This window comes from Camelus ferus, chromosome 22 (genome assembly GCF_009834535.1).
Source record: "Camelus ferus isolate YT-003-E chromosome 22, BCGSAC_Cfer_1.0, whole genome shotgun sequence".
NCBI lineage: Eukaryota > Metazoa > Chordata > Mammalia > Artiodactyla > Camelidae > Camelus > Camelus ferus.
Genome location: NC_045717.1, coordinates 14,608,082 through 14,625,143, shown reverse-complemented (window position 1 = coordinate 14,625,143; position 17,062 = coordinate 14,608,082). Strand labels below are relative to the sequence as shown.

At 39.8% G+C, this 17,062-nt stretch overlaps 1 protein-coding gene across 1 annotated transcript in view; it reads right to left on the bottom strand.

Moving 5' to 3' along the window:
• GABRB2 (gamma-aminobutyric acid type A receptor subunit beta2) overlaps nt 1–17,062 on the bottom strand; it is a 206,778-nt gene that overhangs the window by 42,789 nt on the left and 146,927 nt on the right. Inside the window, 1 exon segment of the mRNA XM_032465143.1 lies at nt 1,442–1,579. Coding sequence (XP_032321034.1) covers nt 1,442–1,579 — 138 coding nt within the window.

Here is a 17,062-nt window from a genome sequence, read left to right as displayed (position 1 = left end):
TGATTATAGTGAAAGAAATCTCTCCATAAGCCCGAGGATGCATTTTAAGCCGAGGATCAGCGGCATGGCTTCAGTCCGTGCAGCGACTCCTTGAAATTCTGTGAAGGTTTTCATGTGCATGCAGTATTTTTTTCTAATTTCCTTGCTTCCATCGAAGTTCTAAAGAGGTTCCTGACCCACCAAAAGGTGGAGAGTCACTTTTCCTGAGCAGTATTTGTGGGAGATGTAACTGCAGGATCAGATTCTTGAAGCTGGATCCTTTGATGGTGGTGGATCTAGGGAATTACACTTTAAACGAGATACATAACAGAACACAGTCTGAGAACATGAAAGAGTCACAGTGAAAAACAGTGTGTGTGTGGGTGCAGTATTCTTACTAATTGAAAGAAAGCCTTGTCTAGCCCTCTTGGGCTAAAGCAAGTGTATTAATACTGAAGTAAAAATATTTTAAGTAGGAACTCACTTCCATAGTGTCTCAGGGGTTCAGAGGACCGCAAACACAGGCAAAGTTTCTGTTGTTCTCTTTGTAAAGCTTGAGGCTACTTTGTATTCTTGCTTGAAATAGTTTTCAGGGACAGGAAGTGTCTGAGTCCTTAGCAGAAGGACAATTCAAAATCTACAGTTTAAAGTGGGGAGGGTATAACTCAGTGGTAGAGCGCATGCTTAGCATGCATGAGGTCCTGGGTTCAATCCACAGTACCTCCATTAAAAAAAAAATAAATAAACCTAATTACTTCCCTCCCCTCAAAATCTATAGTTACAGTATTGGCTTTTTCTGTGCTTCAGGAATTAATTTCAATAATAAAAGTATAAAGAGGGACATTCCTATGGGCTTATTATTTTTTCTTTTAATAACTATGTAGCAAATTATCACATTCCTGGGCTTTTTTTGTTAAAAATTTGTGCTGATGAAACCAAATTTGAAGTCAATACTGGACTGTAAGGATGGTGAAGGCATCAGAATAACCTCTACATCTAGAAAAGTTTTTAGCTTCGAAACAGTAGGTAGGACTACATAATGAAATTCCACCCTTTGAGAAAAATGTGGAGTTCTCCTCCCCTGCTGTCTTTAGAGGATTTCACTGTGGTCAGACTTGAGTGAACTGTGACTTGGCTGTCCCCAGTATGTTTCAAAGAATTACGATCAATTCTGTGGGACGCATGAAGCTATAGGAAAAACTCTGACCCACGTCTTCATTTCTCTTCCTGCATTCCATCTCCAACAATTAGCCCCTTCTCTAGTAAGTGAGAGACATTTGCTTTGCTGGAGAGTGCCTCCTGGAAAATAACTGGACGGGTTCCAAACGGGCTTGATGGGGAACTGAGGGTTTGCATCTGGAGTCACTGTCCTTCCCTAGGACCCAATCCTGAAAGAGGTGAACACTTCTGACAAAAATATGATGATGCCTCCTTTCTCTTAACCATTTCCCACGATACAAACCTGTGGAAAAAACAACCTTCTTGGTGATGAGTTTGTAATCTACGATGGAGAACTGTGGAAGTTCAATCTTTGTCACTCCTGTCACTGCATTATCATCCCCACGCCAGTAAAACTCAATGTCATCAGTTGTATATCCATCTGTAAAAGGAAACATATACACACATATGCAGACACACGAAAGACAAACAAAACAGGAAAAAGAGACTGTTTAGAAGACAAACTGTGTAAATGGTTAATGGCTACCACTCAAGGCTATTATGTGCTAGGTACCATGCCAAGCACCTTTAACCCTCCCAACAGTCCCAGCGGGGAAGTGTAATCAGGCCCATACGAGGCAACAAAGGCTTAGAGAGACAATAACAGCTTGTATTAAGCCTTGCAACTAGGAAATGATACGTTTGGGACTTGAAGCTAAGTTTATCTGATTATGAATCTCATTCTCTCAAACATTATCACATAACCCTGAATGATACTCTGAGACAACAGAAGAAAAAATCATTTGAAAGTTATCTGTACCGCATTAAATGGTACCAAACCCTTTCCCGCCAATATGAAATATTTGAATTACAAAATATTTGGATTTCAAGCCAGAAGAGAAGAGATTATGAAGAAATGAGTCATTAATTTTCTAATACTCGTAGACATGATCTCCAAATTTGATTTTGCAGCATACGTAAATTAGAAAAGCAAACAAACAAACAAAAAAAACTGCCCTACAAAACAAAACTCTAAAGCAACATCAGTTCTGAGAGTTTTAAGGTGTAAGCACAAGTGTATCGTGTACACCGTAAATGCACAGAGCATTTGAGGTGGGGGTGGTGCTTCCATTCATCCGACAACTCCTTGTTGGGCACCTACTATGCTCGTCAGTGCAGAGTTGCTGGGGCTCGGACTCCGGATCATGAAAACATGTCCTCTGTTAATGATCTTTTCAATCCATGGGGCAGAGTGGGGTAAACACACATATCCTAATGAGTAGGCACACATAACTGCAGTGAATAAACACATATCCCATTGTAAACAGTTCTGTACGGGGAAGCAGGCAATGGAATTCAGTGAATATCAGTATTTTTATAAACGCATCTATCCCTCACAAATCCCCAGCCAAAGCATACACTGTACTTGTATATCGCATTTATCTCTTCAGATAACATATGCATCCAGATAGTTGAGTTTTAACATGTCTAGGAGGTAGGCAGGACAGATACGGCTCTCCTAGTTTCAAAAGCAACAGACAAATGAAAGGCTGCTTAAGTTCTTCGCCTTTTGACACGTGACTAGTTAGTCTAACAATGAGGACTAGAACACCAAGTCTTTGACTCTGAGCTCTTGGGATTTTTCAATAAACCACATTTCTTCCAAAGAAAGAAAGTCAAATCTCCAAAAAAAAGCAGAAACAAATTATTTTTCAAAGAATGACAATACTGTCAATTTGAGAAACTACATCAACCATAGCACAGCTCCAGCAGTGTCTTCACTTTTCTAGAAATCTGAAGTCCTTTTTATCCAAAAGAGGAGCCATCTTTATCTGATACAGAAATACAGTTTTTTGGAAGAGTTATTAAGAACTCGAACTTGTAGTTCCATAGTGATAGGTTTTTGGATAATAGCTAATGATTTTAAAAAGGGTTATTTACTTGCAAACATCGTAAATTGCATTGTAATAAAAAAATTGTGGAGTTTAAATAGACTACATATCACCAACATTTTTATTAGCATGGTCTGATTTAGAGCCCTTCATTTTGTTAGAGAATGTCTTTGATGTAAAAGTAAATTATCCATGATTTTAAAGTCAAGTCCAGGTAGTAAGTGAACGGCACAGCAGGCTGATTCTCAGAAAAGAGCTCTCACTCCCCATTAACCTGCCCCATTACTATTCTCTACCTAAACCTAAGAACTCAGGTGTCTGTCCCAAAGGATGACCACTCTTGGCCTGACTGCGACTTTCCTAACGTGGCTGTGGGCACCCTCACGTTCCAGGACTTCGTCTCAACTTTAATCCTGTTTCTCACTGGTTATTGGCACACAACTCTCAGTTACGAAATCGTTTAGCGTCAAAGACAAGCCCACCTTTGATAAAACAGTTTCAAATAACAAAAGAAGGTCAACTTGCTCCTAGAATCAAGCTAGATAGCTAGAAATGTCAAACCTGAATTTGTGTATAAACATGAAAAACAGTATTTAGGGAATGAGAAGGCAACAGTTTTCTAGAATGCTGCCATCTTTGTAAGAAGAGACCGAGAGAAAAGTCAACTCACAATTTCCAAACCAGTGAAGAGCGTGTTTGTGGTCAGTATTTAGTTTCTTTTGTTCATCATTACGAATCTTATAACAGAAGCTCTCTGTAGGCAGAAGCATGGCAATACCAATGGCATTTCAATAAAGCTGGATAGGAGATGCCTAACGGTTGTTTTAAAGGTAGAATCATTATAATAAAATACAGACTTCTGTCAAAGTGTCAGACATTTGACACGGCTCTTGCTAGACAATACCCAGCAGAGACTAGGTACTTGGGATAACCTATTGAATTAATAAAGTAACTATTTAATACACATGTGGATTTGGGAATGGCTGTTTATCTGGATGCTTGGCATCAGAAAGGTACTCATCACGTTTTTATCTCTTTCTCTTGCTCCGAGCACAGTACCTGGTACATAACTGGCATTAAATAAATATCTTTTAAGTGAATTTTAAAAAGTCATCCAATGATAATACAGCCCTTGAGAATAATCTAAAAATTCTTCATTACATATCTCTCCTTATGTAATAGTCAGGTCAAGTTACCTAACCTCTCTCTGTCATCCATTTTCTCATCTGTAAGTTGGGATAATAATTTTAATAATAATAGTTATTTCACAGAGTTGTGATGCAGGAAAAACTAGCTGTTTCTTGAAAATGCTTTGGAACAATACCTGGTAGTGCTCTAAAAGGCTAGCTCATACTTTCTTTTTAGGTAAGAATTATTTAAAATAATAAAAACTTGTATTTAGTTACATGCCACTTGGCTGCTATTTCACGAGCACATATAAGCACTTGCACAGTGAGAAATTCAGCTGTTTAATACCACTTAAAGAACTCTCCAAAGTATCTGGGATTGAAAGTAAAACATTTGAAGGCTATTTTGATGGCTAAGATTTTGGAATCCGACACAGTGAAGCAGCTTATTCTATACACTCCTTGGCTACTGCTGGGCTTAAAACCCCAACCTTCTTGACCTCATTTTGGGTTAACCAAGTATAGAAGGCTGCAGATGGAAAGCAAATAGATGCTCTTGCATCATCGATTTCTGGAGATGAGAGACCAACAATCCATGACAGTGCCAGGGTGGCCAAGTTCAGAAACCAGCTCAACATACTGTGTAGGATTAGCTGAGAACAGACCTAGTTTTCTTCTTTTCTTTGAATTTTCTCTGAAGGAATATTCAGCAGTCTCTCAGTGTGATTAAAAAATAAAACACATGCAAATACATGTGACCTGACTTTCACAGCTTTCATAATAATAATGAGTAAAAAAATAATTAGATATCTTTTAAAAGTTCTCAGAAGGATGAGATGTACTGACGCTCCTCATTAATGTCTTGCAAATTAAATTCGCCTTTTATATTTTATTCATGGGATTCCAGAAACGGAGTGATTAAATTATATCGTATTGTTATCATTAAAAACGTAACCCACATAAATTCAGATGGCCTATGGATAAACCAAAATACTAATTTATTGGAATTTACCTGGAGGAATTGAAACTGTATGGAATGTTACAAATTTCTGATCAGGACGGATAAATATGTAAATTTATAAATCTATATAAGATGTAAATGAGACATATAGGTAAATACGTACACTATATGAGATCTAAGGAGCAAAAATGTCATTTTAAAAACATATATAATAACTGAACGTGTTGCCACAATTGTCACATATCTCATTACATAACCTTACATTTTAAAAAGTTTTTTCTCACTTTACTGACAGTCTACATGTTTATTTTGTTATCTACTAAGTAAATACTACATTTTAGAAGGATTTTACTATGCAAAAAATATGAACTCGTACCAAGATATTAAACAGTGGAGGTCAATGAGAACATTCAGAAGAATTAACTGAATTGTCAATGCTACCATTTTTTTTTCCTACTAGAAAATTACAGTGACTTACTATTCTCTTGTTATTTATTTAAACTTTGCTCCTCAACTGGATTGTTAAATGTTCTAGGGTAGTTATCTATTTCTTGTCTTGCATCGTATTCAATATAGCAATGCTAACAGTACAGCTGGCCTTTAAAGAACATGGGTTGAACTGCGTGGGGCCACTTACACAAGGATTTTTTTTAATAGTAAATACTACAGTACTTCACGATCCACAGTTGGTTGAATCCAGGGATGTAAAACTGTGGCTGCAGAAGAACTGTGGGTGTGGAGACCCCACTATAACTTATATGGGGATTTTCAACTGCTCCGATGGTCGCGCCCCTAACAGCCGCGTTGTTCAAGGGTCAACTGGACTGCCATTTACAATATTGACAAGAATGCAAGCACTCTTCTCATGACTAACTCAGTGACCACGATTAGAGGCCTATCAGTACACAATCAGAATGGACTCCACTCCACGTAAAGGCCTGTAGGAAATACAGAAGTCAAGACTGAGCACAGTCAATGCCAATTAAAGTTACAGGGATTTTTTTTTTTTCAAGAGGGAGAGAAAGACACACACTTGTCGGTCACAATTCTTCAAATTCAGCAGTGAAAGTGTTCCAAAGACACTCTGACCGATTGTTCAGACTCCTGAATTGCATCTTATTCTTCACCCTGCTCTTTAGCTGGACTGCCAGACACACGTGTTCTGCTGTAAAATCATTCCTAGACCTCGAGCAGTCCCAAAATAATTGGCCTGGGGTGGGTCAGACTTGATTACTTCGTGGAATCTTAGTAAGGACACCATCCACACGACCCAGCATTCATCCCACATCAAAGGTAACGTTATTTTTTGTGTTACTATCGTTTTCATATTCAAACCGTATGATGTAAGAGAACAGGAAACTGATCATAGTCAAGCAGAATGTCAGATATAGTGATTTAAAGATCATTTCTGTCTTTGAGTATCAAGGCAAAACTCAGTATTTACCGTCTCCGTATGGGAGCAGGGTGATCTGGTGGCTGTTCCTGCCACTTTAGTTCCATGAAACGCTTCTTAAGCTTTCTTGTATTTGGAGAGCTGAATCAATCAAAACTGTTGGTCCAGGTAAGAGAAATTAACTGAAAATAACAATCATGGACAAAAAACAGCCACAACAACAATAAAAGCAGCTATGATTTACAAAGCCCTTGCGTGCCTGGCGCTGCCTTACACTCTATATATGGTTCGGGGTTGAAAGGAGAACTAGATGGGGTTATGGTTACCAGCATTCCTCTCCGCCACCCAACCTCGCTTTTCCCACGTGCATGAGCCCTCGTTCCCGAAGGAATATAGAAAAGCACGAGAACTTTTACCTAAAAACAAAAAGGCTGTTGCTTCTCAAATTTAATATGCATGGAAATCACCTGGAAATCTTGTTAAAACGCAAACACTGATTAAGCAGATGGAGCCTGGATTCTGCAGTTCTCATAAACTCCTAGGTAGTGAGGATGCTACTTGTTCATGGACCATCCTGCGTACAGTGAGGGATTAGGAGTTTTTATGGAGTGAGAAAGTCTTCACCTTGTCACAGAAGTCAGGAAAGGAATGTCTGATGTCTACTCTGACCCAGAGAAGAAGAATGTTTCTTCTGAACCAAGGTGTCATAAGCTCCAAAATTAAAACCTCTTCTCCCAGTTCTGCCTCTCTTATAAGGGACAAGAGGGGATGCTTCTGATGGTGTCACTTTCCAGGGGTCTGGTTTTCTTGAATAATCTGTGACCTATGCTCACCAATAAGGTGGTAATAGAAGAGAATAGGGAGACGGGGCCAGGTCTAAAGGTTTTCTGTAAATCTGTACTCATTCAAGTTTTATTTGAATATTTAGCCTCACGAGGACTAAGTATATTCCACTCTACCATCAGCGCTCTGCGTCTTTTATTTGTATTCCTCAACAGACGAGTCAACAACCTTTGAGATCTTCCCCCTTCCTCTAAAATCCAGGCTACACACGTGGCTATTATTATTTTGTTCTCAACAGATTGATGATGCTATTTCTATATCTTAAAAAACAAAACAAAACAAAATGAAAAGACAAAAATGCAGAGAACTTCTTGATGGCCTTCTCAGGAGGTTCAGGGTTAAATGCAAATTCTTCAGTCAGGCATCCAAAACTCTACCTGGCAGCCCCATCTTCTGTTACACGTCTTCCTCTTCCAAAGCTTCCATCTTCTGCCCACATTCTTTGGTAACCCTTTGACCTCTGGGCTTTGGTTCAAATTACTTCAGTTCCTTGAAATGGTTTTCCCTCTCACACCGAATTTCTGTACATTTCTGGGGCCCATCTCAAAGTTCACCTTTCCCAAGACTCTGTTTCTCCTCCCTCAGTGGGGATCCCTTGCTCTTCCCTTCCCTGAGGTTTCTGTAGCACTGTGCTTGAATCTCTGCTCACACAGATCTCACAGCCAGTTCTGCAACAGGGGACTTGTGGAGGCGTGGGTTTCAGCCACTAGACTATCCTGGGTGCTGAAGAACCGTGTCTGATACTTCTGTGGCGTTTCTCTTCCTTAACATGGGTCTTACTAAGGGTGGCACTCACACAAGCTTGCTGAGTTGAATGGTCAACATGCTGCCTGTTAGATGTGGTTCTCCAGATCCCTGCCCTCATGAGAGTGCAGTGATGAGCAGATGCCATGTACTGAGCTGCAAGGTGATAGGACTGCAAACCTGAGCATCATTCATGTCTTGGGATGTGTGGTTCCTGTGCACCAGCCTCACAGTCATTAAAAAGAGGCAATGCTTATTTTCAATAGCCAAGACATGGAAACAACCAAAATGTCCATCATCACATGAGTGGATTAAAAAAATTTGGTGTATATGTGTGTGTGTGTATATATGATATATATGATTATATATATAATGGAATACGATTCAGCCATGAAAAAGAATAAAACAATGCCATTTGCAGCAACATGGGTGGACCTAGAGATCGTCATTCTAAGTGAAGTAAGCCAGAAAGAGAAAGAAAAATACCACAAGATATCACTTATATGTAGAATCTCAAAAAAGGACACAAATGAACTTATTTATAAAATAGAAACAGACTCACAGACACAGAGAACAAACTTATGGTTACTAGGAGGAAAGGGGTTGGGAAGGGATAAATTGGGAGTTTGAGATTGGCAGATACTAACTACTATATATAAAATAGATAAACAACAAGTTTATACCTTATAGCATAGGCAACATATTCAGTATCTTGTAGTAACCTATAATGAAAAAGAATATGAAAAGGAATATATGTACATATACATATGACCGAAACACCATGCTGTACACCAGAAAGTGATACAACATTGTCAACTGATTACACTTCAATTTTAAAAAATGCAAAAAAATTTTAAATTAAAAAAAGGCAGTGCTGCTGGTACCAGCCCATAAAAGGGAGCTACCAAGATGAAGCAAAGGCTCTGTGTTGAAAGAAACTTCCTGATGTTGCTGACTTTAAATATATATGGTCACTCTTAGGTGAAAAAAAAAAAAAGCATCCTCGGAGGGGCCATGACGCTCTGGTAATGACTTATTCTGAGCTGACAGGTTTGGGAAACCAAGTTGCCACAAGAGCCTCCAGAAGCAGTGAGTACCTACAGCTCAAGAGGAATGATGCTCCCTGGTGACAAGGAGATGTGGCAACACTGACGAGTCTGTTAGCTCACGAGTGATAATGGAAGATGTTCAAATTAACAAGGCCAACTGAATGGCCTAGTAGGTGTGCACAGCTGTGTAATAAGATGCCGTCCACTGCTACACCAGCCCATCTGCCTTCTAACAAGGGGTGGCAGAGGAAGTCAGGCTGATGCTGGAAGTGGTCCCCGCCTCTCCATCTTAACCCAGCCTCTCAGGCATCTTGCCATTTGTGATAACACGGATGGACCTGCAGGGCGTTATGCTTAGTAAGGTAAGTCAGAGAAAGACAAACACTGTATGTTATCACTTATATGTGGAATCTAAAAAATGAAACAAACAAATGAATATAACAAAATAGAAACAGATTCACAGATACGGAAAACAAACTCGTGGTTACCAGTGGGGAAAGGGTGGGAGGAGGGGCAAGAAAGAGGAAAGGGGTTAAGTGGTACAAACTACTCGGTATAAAATAAATCACTTAAGAAGAATATTTTGTATGGCACAGGGAATATAGCCAGTATTTTATAATAACTTTAGGAGTATAGTTTATAAAAATATCTAATCACTATGGTGTACACTTAAAACAAATGTAACATTGTAAATCAGCTATACTTCAATTAAAAATAAAGCTAAGTTTTTGTCTTTATATTTTAATTTTACATAATCAAAAAAGCAAGCTTCCAAATGTTACCTGAAGGTTCAACTCAAGTTTGAAAACAGTTGTTCATCCCCCATGCAAAGCTACTAAGTACTCACTCTGGAGGAGGCAGAAGTGGGCAAATCACCTAATGTCTATTTTCAATAAATAATAGGCACAACATTTAATACATGATAGAGTAATATTTCTTCTCTTGGAGGGTCTGAACAGAGCAGCAAAGGAAGGAAACTGATTTAATGTTTTTTTTGTCACATACTATCTGTACCTGGCTTAAAACATTTGGTAGTCAAGCAAGGACTGAGATTTTCAAATGCTTTAGGGGTCAAGCAAACTGGATATGTATGTCCTGAAGACAATGCTGAACTGGAGAATGTGTTCCCATATCTGGAACAGTTCAAATTCAAGAACTAACACCAGGAATAATGACATTGTGATGGATTAAAAAAAAGTGTATTTTGGGTAAATTTATCACCCAAATCCACAAATTTTTATCTTATAAATCACAGAGGCAGATTTCCATACTTGTAGAGTGATTTGATGGTCACTGGGGGTGCCATTACTTTGCTTTTCAAATTGGGTAAAGCCAATTTGGTTAGAAACTTGCGGAAGTTCCTTCTTTCTGCTACTGGTTATTAACAGACACAGTAGCTTTGCATTCATCCTAACCTAATGGGAACTGGGCCAGTGATTTCAAACCAATAAATGCCAAAAACAAATATAAATTTTCAAGATGGTGGGGATATTCAGGTGATTTGTGCGAGCTGTTGCCAGCCTCCCAAATTGTGGCTCTAACATTTGCACTTGGAATATTTGCAATTCAGCTTGTCCCAGACAAGTTGCCTGAATCTCAAAAAAATAACTAAGGCTATACCTTTGATTTGGCCATACTATTGATCTGATTTGATTAGTACCTTGTACTAATCCTACCAGTCTAAATCACAACTTTTTTTTGGATATATATATTTTTATTGAAGTACAGTCATTTTACAATATTGTGTCAGTTTCTGGTGCACAGCACAATGCTTCAGTCATATATGAACATACATATACTTGTTTTCATATTCTTTTTCACCATAAGTTACTACAAGATATTGAATATAGTTCCACGTGCTATACAGCATGAACTTGTTGTTTATTGGGTTTTGTGAGAATCCTCCTGTATTTTAAAGTGAGAGACACTCTACAGAGTTCAGCAGGTGCTCTGTGTGATTCAGTGGGTTGGTAGATGTAATTCTTGGTGTATTGGTGGGAGAGGGCAAGCTGTGAGTCTCTCTTCTCCACCATCTCGGCACCTCCCCTAAATCAACTTTTTAATTACAGTTTTCCTACATAGAACTTAGATAGTCTTCAGTATCCAACACGGAGGCAAACTTTCCACAAAGATTTAAGAGAGCAAAACAAACAAAAAAACCCAAACTACTAACACTTACTTAGTCCTCAAGGATTATGCGATTGTAGATAATAGGGCAATTTTCTGACTGGAGCAAAATGATTTTCAGATTCAAGGGGACGTTTTCTCCAAACCGTTACATATTATCTTTATAGCACTATGGTTTTTATAGTACAAATGGTTTCTATGATGAGAGGGAAAAATAAAGGACTATTATTACCAACAGAGCAAATACGTATTTAAAACAATAACTCTAGGACGTAAAGAGTGATTCACCTCAGCAGTGTCCTCAAATGTTAGCGAGCCAACTCGTCCCCTCCAGGAACTGTTAAATATGCCTATTGTGGATCCTTCTTACAGAGAGCCTAACCGTGGAGGCACATTAGTAAATGTACCATCTGATTCTGATGCACGGACCACACTTTCATGCACAGAGAGAAACTCTGCTCTAGAGCTTGAAACATTCCATAAAAAATTGAAGAATGTCCTAGGACATACGTATCTTTATACATTCTTAGATGTGGGAGAGCCTGGGGCCTATGGGACTTTATACTCTTGGGAGTTGATGGATATTTGAAATAATGGACCCCTCCTCTGGTTTAAGGCATCTGTATCTGCAAATATGTCACTTCCATATCTCTAAAATCAAACTCAAGCTTGTTCTGTGGGCCCTACCTTCAAAATGGACACATTTGATTCTTTCCATTTCTCACTACTAATATCACGGGCCATGCCGACATCATTTCCTGCCTGCAGACCTGCTCTAGCTGCCCACCTGGTCTCCCAGCATCCGCTGTCCCTCCCCTACCGTGTAGGGTGGGCAGTGAGCTTTAAGAGAGCAACTCTGGCCATGTCACTCTGCTCAAAATCTCCTAATGGCTTCTCATTTTATCTTATACATAAAACCAACCAACCTCCTTATGTGATCAAACTCTGGTCCTGACCACCTCTCTGAAGTCATCTTCCACTACTTCTCCCTCGCTCTTTTGCCCAGACTCCACTGGCCTTCTCTCTGCTCTGTGAACACTTCTGTGTCTTAGCATTTGCCTTGCTCTGCCCCCGTGCGGGAGTCCCTTGGATGTCCTAGTCCTCATTCAGGTTTCAGCTTCCGTGACCTCCTCACAAACCTGGCCTCCCCGTCTTCTGCCAAGCTGTCACCCTGCCTCCCCACAACACCGGCTCACCACATTTTGACCTTGTTTAACTTTCTTTGTAAATGATCATTCATGAATGAGCTTCTCGATTTGTTTATTCCATTGTCTGTCTCTACACTACAGTGTCCATTCCTATAGGGCAGGAATGTAGGAATGGGCCTGCTTTGTTCACTGTGACAAATAAAGCACCCAGGATGCTGCTTGGTGCACAGTAGATGCTAAATAAATGCGTTTGAATGGATCAGTAAACTCTGTTGATTAATATCTAAGTAATAGATAACATTGGTGTCATCATCTGCTTGTGTTAAAAGATAAACCAGAAGCATCTTTAGTAGGTATGAAGTTTAAAATCTGTCAGATTAATAACTGGCTTTTAAAAAGTACTGGACTCAAACCACATCAAACATGTATAAAAACACAGATAGGAAGACATCCTGATGGTTTTTTGTTTAGATAGGTTCTTTGCCATTTTGTAACATGTAAACAAAGTGTACAGAGGATTATTTATTTAGTATTCATACTACAGAGAAATGGGTCCTTTCGGTTCATGCTTTCTGCAGTGGTCACACTTTTATAAAGTGTCTTATTTATCTCACAAAAAATGTTTTACTCAAAAACAGACTTCTGTTATTATTTTGTGGACATATGACTTTAGTTCTCCTTCCTTATTTTGTTGTCAACCCCGTTTCTTCTCCATATATCCATGGTAGATATATGGTTTTAACCATAAAAAAAAAAAAAAAACAAGGACGAGGTGAATAAAATTTAATACCAGAGTTTAGAGCCACATACTCACAAATACACTCAGATGAAGGCAAAGGAAGACTTATGTTTTGCTTCATTTTTACAGTTTGCAAACCTACTCCTACTCAAACTTAAGGAAACAGATCACTGAATAGGCTAACTGGGCACCGTATTTTAAGATTTATTGTAACAAAAACCCACCAGGATAATTTAATTTTTTAAAGTAACAACATGATATAGGAGACCCTACATGAGCTAAATCTGTCTTCTATCTCTCTCGACACCTTATGCTAGAGATACAGCGTATTAAAGAGGATGACTATAGTGGATACATATAGGGTTCTCTGCCCACCCAAAAGCCAACTTCAGTGGGAACTGCTGCCCTCCGCAGCCCCCGCTGAACGTGAACTGTACCCCCGTCTCAGCCACGGCCAGCAATACTTGGATGGATGTCTTTGTTGGATCAATCCTATTCCTTTGCTAAGAATCTGAAATCCAAATATTGAGTGGCTGAGTCAGTATATTTACCAGTGGGATATGAAAAGGTCATGCTTTGGAAAGGGAGGGGAGAACAGAAACAAAGAGACCGTAACTGGCTATAAGAAAACAGAAGGAGTCAATATGCAGAGACAGAACAATGGTGCACAGATACTATGGGAAAAGGTACATGGGACACCTGAGAAAATCAAAGGGAGGCAGAGAGAGACATGGACAGACAGGTACTCTGGTTCCTAAAGCCTTGTGTAGGTCCCACTTCCCAAAGAATCCCGGCCATCCTTGGAATCCTGGATATTCTGAAATAATCTTAGACATCCTTTTTGGGGATGTCTCTGGGACTGCTTGTTGTGCCCTCATTCAATGTATATGTATTGAATGCTTACTCTGTACAGGAATAGTTCTCAGCATTTATGGCACATTGGTTTAAAAAAAAGATAAAAAAAAATACACCTGCCCTCAATGAGAATAAATTGTAGGAGGGGAGATAGACAGTAAACAGTAGGCAAAACAAACAGGTGAATTCTGTAGTTGGTTAGAAAGTAACATGATTTATATGTGCCGTGGACAAATAAAGAAAGTAGAGTACGGTGAGAAGTATGTGGAGTCTTGGAAAGGCACTGAGGATGCAGTTTTCAATAGGGTGGTTAGTGTAGGCCTCATTGGAAAGCTGGCATATGAACAAAGACTCAACTCTGATGCAGGGCTTAGCCATGAGCCTCTCTGTGGAAGCGCATTTCGGGTAGAGAGAGCAGATGGCACAAAGGCCCAACGCTGGGATGACGTCTGGTGCATTGGAAGGACAATGAGAAACCCAGTGTGGCTGGAACAGAATGAGGAAGGTGCATGAAGAAAAGATGTGGTTAGAGAGGAGCTGGGGAAAGGGGGGCATATCATATGGAATCAAGGAGGCTATTGTTTAGAATTTGGTTTCTACTTTAAGTGAGGCTTTGAGCAAAGAAACGACAAGATCTGGCACGTGTATTAAGAGAATTATTCGAACTTTCATGTTGAGAATGATCTATATGGGGGTTGGAAAGTTTACAGAAGGGAAACCAGTTAGAATAGTCTTGTGGCAATCCAAGTAAGCGATAACGTTACCTTACAGCACAGTGGACACAAAAGAGGTGGTGAGAAATGATGGAATTTTAGAAATATTTTGACATCTCAGCCTTAAAAAGGATTCTATGTAGGATGTGAAAGAAAGAAAGTTGACAATTATACCCAAGCTTCTGCCCTAAGCAAATGGAAGGATGGAGTTGGCATTAAAAGAGATGGGAAAGGCTGCATACAGTACAGATTTTGAAGAGAAGACAAGGAATTCACTTTTGGACATACAATTGTATGCATGCAGTTTGATGTTTTGCAGAGAAGACGGGATTGGAGATAAATATTTGGGTGCAATCAGCATATTGATGACATTTAAAGCCATGAAACTTTATGAGATAGCCTAGAGAGGTGAATGCAGATTGGGAAGAAACCCCAGAACTGAGTCCTGGTGTGTTCTTGCATGAAGAATTCAGGCTGAAGAGAAAGACGCTGCAAAGGAGCCTGAGAAAGAATTAGCAGTAAGGTAAGAAGGAAATCTAGGGGGAGTCAGTGAAATCAAGGAGGGAGAATGTATTGAGGAGAAGGGGGTAATCAGTCGTGTCAAGTGATCCTGCCATATGTCACAGGCTGTGCCCAATGAGAAGTGAGAACAGCCCATTTGAGTTATCCATGGTCACTGTCAACCATGGTAAACGCAGTTTGGGTGGCGTGGTGCAAGGAAAAGGCAGACTGGAATGGTTTTATGATACAGTGAGAGAACAGATGACTAAAGGAATTTTGCCACAAAAGGGGAAAAAAAAAGAAGTGGCATGGTAGACAGCAGGGTTCATTGATTGTGTAGAAAAAAGGTTTGTTGTTGTTGTTGTTGTTGTTGTTAGTTGGAAGAAATAATAATGGCATGTTTGTCACATTGACGGGAGTAATCAGCAGAGAACTCAAAATGGATGATGGAGGAGAGGGAGCACACATTGCTAGAGTCAACCCCTTGAGTGGGCAAGAGGAAGGGATTATATTTAGAGGGAAGCATGCTAACGGCAGGGGTGCGGCAGGTGTGTGGGTGGGGAGGCGGGTGGGTGGGGAGGTGTGCGGGTAGGCGTGCATATTCTAAGTTCTCCCATGATGATTCAGCTGTCCTAGCGAAGTGGGATGTCAGGTCTTCAGCTGAGAGTGGTAATGAGGGAGGAGGTGTTAAGAACGTAACAAGGGGTGGAGAAGGTAAGAAGGAGAAAAGGGAGATGAATGGACCAGGCAGATATAATCCAGGAGCATTAGTCTTACTTGAAGTTTATGGTCATGAATTTAAAGGTAGACCAGTCAGTGTCCCTTACCTGAGACAGTTGAAGTGGGCTTTTCAAATTTGTAGCTAAAAAGCCTTGAACAGAATATAGAATTATACGGAAAGAGTTTTGCCTCCTGGAAAATCTGTGGGTGGCAATTTTTTATTTTGATGTTTTAATACTAAAAATCTAGGGCGCCATTATGTGTTGCTGTCCTTTTTTTGCATTGGAAGGGGGGAAAATCCACTAATTCATCTTAGCCCATCTAAGAAGACAATCCAAAACTGCTAAGGATTCACCAGTTAGATGTACTAGAAAACCGTCTATGTATTCAAAGCTCAAAAAAGACAATTTTTGAAATATTTATTTTGCTTGACCTTTGTCATCTTCCCGGTCCTTCACTATTATGCAGTGCTGAAAATATAATGTAGTTTTAGGTCCTCTGCATAACAACACTGATAAACTTCTATAAGCCTGAGATTTGCTTCATTATTTTTAAAAGCACTGTAGCTAAGTTTGAAATGAAATACCTTTTCAAGAGCACAAGTTGCATGGATGTTTGAGCCTCCCCAAATTTGTATGCTGAAACTCAGTCCCTAATGTGACGGGATTGGGAGATGGGGCCTTTGGGAGCTGATCAGGTCATGAAGGTGAAGCCCTTACGAACGGATGAGTGCCTTTATAAGAGAACCCAGAGAGCTCTCTCACCCCTTCTACCATGGAGGACACAACGAGAAGACGGCCATCTCTGAGCCAGGAAGTGGGTTCTCACCAGACACTGAAACTGATGGCGCCTCCAACTTGGATGTCCAGTCTCCAGAACCACAAGAAATCAATGTGTGTTGCTTACAAGCCACACTGTGTATAGTATCCTGTTACAGCAGCTGAAAGGACTCGGGCACATCTTACACATATACACGCACACGCACACACATGCACACACAGTTTCTGAAGACACAGGGTTTCTCATAGGGCATGATGGTGGTAAGAAGACAGATCTTTACTAGAATATTGAAGATGATGATGATAGTGATAAATGATAACAACAGTCTGTTTA